This window comes from Aegilops tauschii, chromosome 4 (genome assembly GCF_002575655.3).
Source record: "Aegilops tauschii subsp. strangulata cultivar AL8/78 chromosome 4, Aet v6.0, whole genome shotgun sequence".
NCBI lineage: Eukaryota > Viridiplantae > Streptophyta > Magnoliopsida > Poales > Poaceae > Aegilops > Aegilops tauschii.
In genome coordinates, this window is record NC_053038.3 from 436,250,094 (window position 1) to 436,258,349 (window position 8,256).

The window sequence follows — 8,256 nt, forward strand, 5'->3', positions numbered from 1 at the left end:
CAACACGCCGCTCTCTTAATTGTTATCCTTTTAGAGTAATAGGTTGTAGTGACCAACTGTACTCCTGCACTTTAGATTTTGTTTTAGACAACACCTGCACTTTCGTAATACTCCTGCACCTTTTGAGACGACGAATTGTACAGTGTGCTCCCATTTCTTCGGAAAACAAAAGTATGCCGTCGAGGCGTGCAAAAGAGGTCAAAGGCGGTCCATTTGTTCTGGGCGGGCTCGGTTGGCCCAATTCGATGTGAGCCGTTTACTGGCACGGCGGCCCAAATTCTCCTCTGTTTTGTGTTTTTGAGTCGTATATCCGAGTTTTTTTAATCTAAAAAACCCGATAAAAAGAGCCGTATCCGAGTAAGAACTTGCTCGCCGAGTACCTACCGAAAACCTTTAGGGAAACGTTTGGGGCCGGGGCGCCGGCCGAACCACTCGGCCGGTCGCGCGCGACCCGTGCGATCCCCTCCTATCGTATGGCCAGCCTTTTTCCGCGTGGATGGGACACGAGGCTGACGGGCCCACCAATCGCTCGCCATTAAACGCCCCACGCGGCTGCGCTGCTTCCTCTCTCTCTCTCATCTCGCCGGTCCCTATCTCAGTTGGTCGTCCTCGTCGCCGTTCGCCGTCCCCGCCGGCCGTCCTCATCGCTGGTGGCCACCCGCACCGACTGTCCTCGTCGCCGTTCGCCGTCCTCGCTCGCCGGCCTCGGCGGAAGCTGGAACCGCGTCGTTTCCTGCTGCAACCGGTGCCCAGGAGAGCTGCCATCATGGATGGCGAGCATGGTGACGGCAAGCTGCGAGGACGGCGGCGCTGTTCCGAGCAACACTGCAGACGTCGTGTTTTGTGCTACGTGCTACAACCAGTGTCACAATTTGCTACAACCGGCATCCCACTCAGCTACAATCGGCGTCGCGTTTTGCTACCACGGTTTGAGTTGACGAGCTCATAAGCCATGGCCGCACGCGCGATGGGGCTGAGCACCGATGCTACCATGATAGGGGGCATCACCTGCGAGCTCACATGCAAGTCACCCATGGCTTAGAAGCTCGAGGCGGACGGCGAGCTGGGAGCACCATGGGAGACTCCCCTTGATGTTGCAACGGGCGGTCTGGAAAGCTACAACCGATGCAAAAAAAAGCTTCAACCAGCGACGGCTGGAGGTGGAAGAAGATGACAAAACGCTGCAGTTTTGCTACATGCTTCAACCGGCATAGATTTTGCTACAACCGGCATAGCATTTTGCTACGACCGGCGTCACGTTTTGCTACAACACATAACTTTTCTCTGGTTGCAATGTCAGGTTGGAGCTTTCTTCCTTAACGATTGAAACTTTTTCATACACGGTTGAAGCTTTTTCCGTTCACGGTTGAAGCTTTTGGGTAAACGATTGAAACTTTTTTTGTTTTGAGCAGCCCTTGGTTAAAGCTGTCTCTCTATCATCTGGTTGAAACTTTTTTTATCTAAGGTTGAAGCATTTTGCGTCAGCGGTTGTATCTCCTCGTGAATCGCAGTGCCAGTTGAAGCTTTTTCATCTAGGGCTTGAAGCTTTTCCATCCAGGGGTTGAAGCTTTTTTAACAACGTTTGCAACACAGAGGGTGTGCGACGGTTCAAGCCTTGCCTCGGTTCAGACGTGAGCTCGTCTTTGAGGGCGCGCGTCCGGTGATCTTCACCGCCGCAACTCCGACCGTCGCAGCGGAGTTGCGACCATCGCCGGGGGAGCTGCAACCGGCGCACACGCTGCTGCATGCGCCGAGCCAGCATGAAACACAGGTGGCCACCGGCGGCGAGGGCGGCAACCGGTGGCGAGGGCGGTGACCGGCGCCGGGGGCGGCCAAGCCCGGTGGTGCTTCGAGTCTGGGTGCCTCGCTCATCCATGGCGGCTAGATGTGTACACCAGCGGAGGAAGAGATGAGCTGCGTTGACTTGGTGAGGATTAGATCTGACGGTTAATACAGAGGTAAATCGGGCGGCTGCAGCGCGACCGGCCAAAACTTTCGGCCGGCGCACCGGCGCAGATTACTGCCCAAACCTTTATATACAGGAGCAGTATATAGAGACTATAAATGTGCGTATAAACAGACGCCCGTGTGCGTGCTCGATCCTGCACTCCGTAGGCTGTAGCTAAACAGAAACAAGAGGGGGGAAAAATCCGGAACATCGGAACCCACATCACATCCCAAGCGCTCCCGAACCTGCAACCATGGAGCGTGGCATGAAGATCACCTGCCGGCGCATCACGCCCAACATATATGCGTGGTCGTATCGGAGGATAATGTGCCCATCGAGTACGTCGATGTGCCGCCACCAAACTGGCCGGAGCACTTCCGCGACCTGCTGCTGAGCGAGCTGGGCGCGGACGTGAGGTTCCGGGTGGGCGGCGAGACCTTCCCCGCGCACCGCTGCGTGCTCGCGGCGCGGTCGCCCGTCCTCAAGGCCCAGCTCTTCGGCCGCGGCGCCGTCGGCGAGGGTTCTCCCGACGTACACGTCGTCGACGGCGTGGGGGCCGACGTGTTCCGCCAGCTGCTACATTTCATATACACCGACTCGTTGCCGTCGTCGGCCGAGGAGCAGGGCAAAGAGGAGGCGGCCGCCATGGCTCGGCATCTGCTGGAAGCCGCTGATAGGTACGGGCTCGAGAGGCTCAGGCTCGTGTGCGAGAAGACGTTGTGCGGCCACATTGATGCGACTACGGTGGTGGCTACTCTGACGTGGGCGGATCACCACCGCTGCCACGGCCTCAGGATGGCGTGCTTTGGGTTTGTGAAGTCACTGGTGAGAACGGGCGCGGTCAGGGCGATAGAGGGTTTGGAGGACTTCATTAGAGGCTACCCATCGCTAATGATAGAGCTGCTGCACAGGATTGCCAATCTGCCGGTTCCTGGCGAAGTAGACGATCAAGAAATGGATGATGAATTAGCGGATGATGAATTGTGATAGCTATTACATAAGTATTTATTTACCGTGCATACGCAAAAAGACACATCGTGGATTGGCTACGAAACAAGATCCGGCGACAGATAAGTAATGATGAACGCGCGTAGGGTAGTGACGTTGTCTGGCGCCATGATGACGTTGACGACAGGCCTGGCAAGGTGGATACGTCGATACCTGTTCCGAAAATGGATCGGTGGAAGATGGTGGCGACGGCCTCTGCAGCGTACGCATGCGGTGCCTGCTGAGAGTGCGATGTACCGGTGTGTGACCCAGACCCAGCAATTCGGCTTGGTTGGTGACTCTGTCTTTAGATGTTTGGTTTTGGTGTGAGGTCTGGGTATGCAGCCCCGACAATCTGCACCCCTTCATCAAGTGGATAGGAGTAGTGACAGATATCGTCAAGATGATGGTTTCAGACTTATTGATGTATTACTTTGTAAAGTTTTGAGGAATAATTAAAATGGTTGTATACATCGCCCTATAGAAGCCCGAGCTCATCCTCCTTTTCGAAAAAAATCATCGTAATGAGCGTGATGCACAAGTACTCAGACCAGATACTACCCGGAAGGAAATCTCGAGGACAGAGTTTTTCCCAGGAATGCCTCATCATCATGGCAGGCAACTAGCTACGGGCCGGAGCTATTGGAAAAGGACTTGGTATGGGGAATAGGGAACGGTAGAAGCATCCGAGTCTGGCGTGACAATTGGATCCCCCGTCCCTTCTCCTATAAGCTATAAGCCTATCACACTACAGAGAAGATGTCGTATTTGGTTTCTGTCTGTGTTTGTGAATGAAAATGGGTCATGGAACTATGGGTCGCCACATGAGTATTTCTTGCTGGCTGATGTTTCAGAGATTATGAAAATTCGTGCTTCACCCAGTTAGAGGACAACACGCTTGCTTGGGGTGCCAACAAGTATGAGAATTTTACTGTTATAAAAGCGCTTACCAATTCGCTTTTGATGATGCTCACAGAGGCACCGCAACAGGGTCAAGCTCTAGGACAAATTTGTCGCCGATCGTGCCGGTACTTGATCTGGTTGTGCGACGTACCTCCATCAGTTTGAAACTTTGCTTGGAAGGTTGCAATGAATTCACCACCGACCAGGCAGAAGAAGGACAACAGGGTCTCGAGGTTCATGATCTATGCCCGGTGTGCGTTGTTGAAGCCAAGGACAACTTTCACCCCCTTTGTCCCAGCACCTCGTGAATTGTGGGCAACAATGTCAGAAGTTTGGATCCTACCCGACCTAGCATCTATTTGGAATACAGGTAGGGAATGGCTGCTACGTGTCCTGGATCCTTTGCCGGAAATTGAGTGTTGCATGGTACTAATGACCCTTTGGTGAGTTTGGCACATCCACAATGAAGTGGTAAACCACAAGCGCGTCCCATGGAAGCTTCCAGGAGGTTTTTGGTGAGCTACCTTGAATCTTTGGTTGGCCTAAAAAAATGATCTACCTTCTGATCGTAGCAAAGGAAAGTCGATAGTTACATATGACTAGGACAATGCCCGTTCGTTGCAACGGGGGCATATATATTCTAATTATGCAACAACAATCATATCTTTCACATATTGTTAAGATCCTCATGCACATCAGATGGTGTTGTCGATATATTTACCATTAAATCACTCTTCTTCCTTCACTACCCGACCTAGCATCTATTTGGAATACAGGTAGGGAATGGCTGCTACGTGTCCTGGATCCTTTGCCGGAAATTGAGTGTTGCATGGTACTAATCACCCTTTGGCGAGTTTGGCACATCCACAATGAAGTGGTAAACCACAAGCGCGTCCATGGAAGCTTCCAGGAGGTTTTTGGTGAGCTACCTTGAATCTTTGTGTTAGCATACAGAGTGTGCGTGCGCGTGTGCCTGGTCACCGCGCCTGTACGTGGGCTAGGTAGTGCGTGAGTGGGTTTGTGTTCGTGTAGTAGTGGCACACAATCTGTCCTCGTGGGCGTCCTGTAACTGTATATATACGCCCTCCGATGGCTAATGTAAAGTGTGTTGAATCTCATCCCTGCTTTCATGGTATTAGTCGCCTAGGAGCCTCATCCTCTCGCGCACCCAACTGCCTTCCGCTGCCATGGATGGGTTCGACAACCACTCCCCTCCTCCCTCCCACGACGGCGATCTCCCTGATGACAATGGCCACCCTGCCGCCGTTCCTCCGCCTCCGGTCGCGGTCCCGGCTGCACTCTGTCTTGCGCCAGCCGCTCCCGTCGGCGTTGCCCCCCTTCCGGCTGCCTCTGTTCTTCCCACCGTGGATATCCGGCGCCATGTCCCGATCATCCTCGACCTCAACGCTGGCAATCATGCTCAGTGGCGCCGTCACTTTGACGCCGTTCTTGGCATGTTCGGGCTTCGCGACCATGTTTCTGCGACAGCCCCTCCGCGTTCTGACGACCCCGAGTGGCTCATGGCGGATCACGCGGTGGTCCATTGGCTCTACTCCACCATCGCCCCGGAGCTGCTCGATGCGGTGATGCAGCCCGATGACTCCGCCCTCGCTGTTTGGACTGCCGTCGGCGCGCTCTTCACCGCCAACCATCTCTCCCGCGCCGTCTACGTCGACGCCGAGTACCACGCTGTTGTTCAGGGCGAGCTGTCCATCATGCAGTACTGCACGAAGTTGAAGCTCTTCGCGGATCAGCTTCGCGATCTGGGGCAGCCCGTCACCGAGACCCGCCAGGTATTCCATCTCCTGCGTGGTCTTGGTCGTCAGTACCACCATGCCATCCCGCATATCACCGCTCGCGTGCCGCTCCCCACCTTTCTGGAGACTCGCGCCTTCCTCATGCTCGAGGAGCACCGCGCCGAGCAGTCCGCGCGCCTGCAGACGGCGCATGCGCTGGTGGCTGGGCGTAGAACTCCTGCGTCGCCCCCGCCCCCCTCTCCAACTGGTGATCCTCCTGGCGCCGCACGCGGGCGCGAACGCGGCAAGAAGCGCGGCCGTGGCAAGGGGGGGGGGGGGGGCGCTCCCCAGCCAGCTCCTGCCCCGCCCCGGGCCCCTGGCTACCCCGCCCCTGCTCCCGGATCCAGCTCCTGGACGGGCCTTGTCCAGGCCTGGCCCGTCGCCTGGCGTGCTCCGGGCGCCGGCGTGCTCGGGCCGCGCCCCGGCACACCCCATCAGCAAGCCATGCTGGCTACTGCTCCCTCCGCGCCACCACCACCGTATGGCTACGGCGGCTACTACAACAACTACGCGCCTCCGGGTGCTGCTCCGGCTAGTCCTGCCCCGATGCCCGGCCACGCGCCTCCGTGGGACATGACCTCCCTTCAGGCCGCGCTCCACAGCGCCACTGCCGGTCCGTCCTCGTCAGGGAGCACGTCTGACTGGTACCTCGACACGGGGGCCACAACGCACATGGCCTCCTCTCCGGGTAATCTCCACAACATCCGTCCCTCCCTTTCTTCCTCTTCCATCATCGTCGGTAACGGTGATCACCTTCCTATCACTCATGTGGCCACGGGCTCTCTCATCACTACTTCCTCCCCGCTTATACTTCGCAATGTCGTGCTGTCTCCGTCTCTTATTACGAACCTTCTCTCCATTCGTCAACTTTGTCGTGATAATCCTGTCAATGTGGAATTTGACGCTTTTGGTTTCTCTGTAAAGGACCGCCGCACCCGGACAGTGATTCTGCGCAGTGACTCGACCGGTGATCTCTACTCTGTTGCTGGCTCCTCTTCGGCACCCGCGCGCTCTGTCTTCGCCGGCGCGGCCACCGTCGACCTCTGGCACCAGCGTCTTGGGCACCCGCACGTCGCCTCGCTCCGTCAGTACCCCTTCAGCTGCAGTAGTTCCGCCCCGCACACCTGTCGGGCATGTCGCTTGGGCAAGCATACACGCCTCCCCTTCCATGCTTCGACGTCGCATAGTTTCTTTCCCTTTCAGTTGCTGCATTTAGATGTTTGGACTTCTCCCGTTGTAAGCATTTCAGGATATGAATTTTACCTTGTGATACTTGACGATTTCACTCATTACGTGTGGACTTTCCCACTCCAACGCAAATCTGATGTGCTTGCTGTCTTGCACTCCTTTTTTGCTTATGTTCATACACAATTCCAGCGTCCTGTCCTTGCGCTACAGACTGACAACGGTCGCGAGTTCGACAACGCTGCCGTGCGATCGCTTCTTGATTCTCACGGCACTGTGTTTCGTCTTTCCTGTCCTTACACAAGTCAACAAAATGGGAAGGCCGAGCGCTCCCTCCGTACGCTCAACGATGGGGTTCGCTCGCTCCTCTTTCATGCCTCCATGCCCCCACGATTTTGGGCCGAGGCTCTCAGCACTGCCACTTATCTTCTGAACCGGCGTCCATGTCGTTCGAGTTCACCGGTGACGCCGCATGAACTTCTCCTTGGCACTTCCCCCGACTATTCTCTCTTGCGAGTGTTCGGTTGCCTGTGTTTTCCAAACACTTCCTCCACGGCTGCACACAAGCTCACACCGCGCTCGGTCGCGTGCGTATTCCTCGGCTACCCTGCTGACCATCGCGGCTATCGCTGCTTTGACCCTGTTACGCGGCGTGTGCTCACCTCTCGCCATGTTCGGTTTGATGAGCTCAGCTTCCCGTTCGCCGCTCCTAACCCAGCTCCGCCTTCCCCACCACCACCTGCCGCTGCTTCGCCCGTTTTGCAGGTGCTCCATGGCTCTGGTGCTGCTCCGGCCGCCTCTCCCGCGGTGCGATTCCCTGCGGGTGGCGCGCGCGCTTCTGCTTCAAGCGGGAGCGTTCGATCGGCATCTGACGGTGCTCGGGAGCTTTCGCGTGGCGCGCACACTTCTGTTTCAAGCGGAAGCGCTCGATCGGCATCCGACGGTGCCCAGGGGTCTCCGCGTGGCGCGCGCGCCTCTGATTCAAGCGGCTCCGTTCGATCGTCATCCAGTGGCGGCGCTGCCTCACCGCCCAGTGCCTCTGCTGCGCCTTCCTCGCTGGGCCCTGCTCGCTCCGCGGCGCCTGCCGCTCCGGTTGCTGCTAGGCCCCTGACTCGCGGCCGCGCCGGTGTCTTCCGCCCCAACAAGCAGTTCGACGACTACGTGTTGGTCGCTACCTCCACAGCCTCGCCGGACATCTCACCGCTCCCCAAGTCGGTGCGCACTGCCCTGCGCGACCCCAACTGGCTCGCCGCCATGCGCGACGAGTTCACCGCCCTCGTCAGCAACCACACGTGGGAGCTCGTGCCCCGCCCTCCGCGCGCCAACATCATCACCGGCAAATGGGTTTTCCGGCATAAAACTCGCGCTGACGGCACCCTCGAACGGTACAAAGCCCGCTGGGTCGTGCGTGGCTTTCATCAACGCCCCGGCATCGAC

The 8,256-nt window shown here is 57.0% G+C and overlaps 1 protein-coding gene across 1 annotated transcript; it reads left to right on the plus strand.

Annotated features, from left to right (window-relative positions):
• The first annotated feature begins 967 nt into the window (after positions 1 to 967).
• On the plus strand, positions 968 to 2,935 carry LOC109731531 (BTB/POZ and MATH domain-containing protein 2-like). Its single transcript, XM_020290701.1, has 2 exons — positions 968 to 1,022; positions 2,220 to 2,935. Exons 1-2 carry the CDS (start codon positions 968 to 970, stop codon positions 2,933 to 2,935), a joined length of 771 nt encoding a protein of 256 aa, XP_020146290.1.
• Positions 2,936 to 8,256: the final 5,321 nt, after the last annotated feature.

Coding starts and splice junctions, on each gene's coding strand:
- LOC109731531 (XM_020290701.1), top strand. CDS start 968: ATGGGGCTGAGCACCGATGCTACCATGATAGGGGGCATCACCTGCGAG. Junction 1,023..2,219: donor CATCACCTGCGAGCTCACAT/GCAAGTCACCCA, acceptor CGTGGCATGAAG/ATCACCTGCCGGCGCATCAC.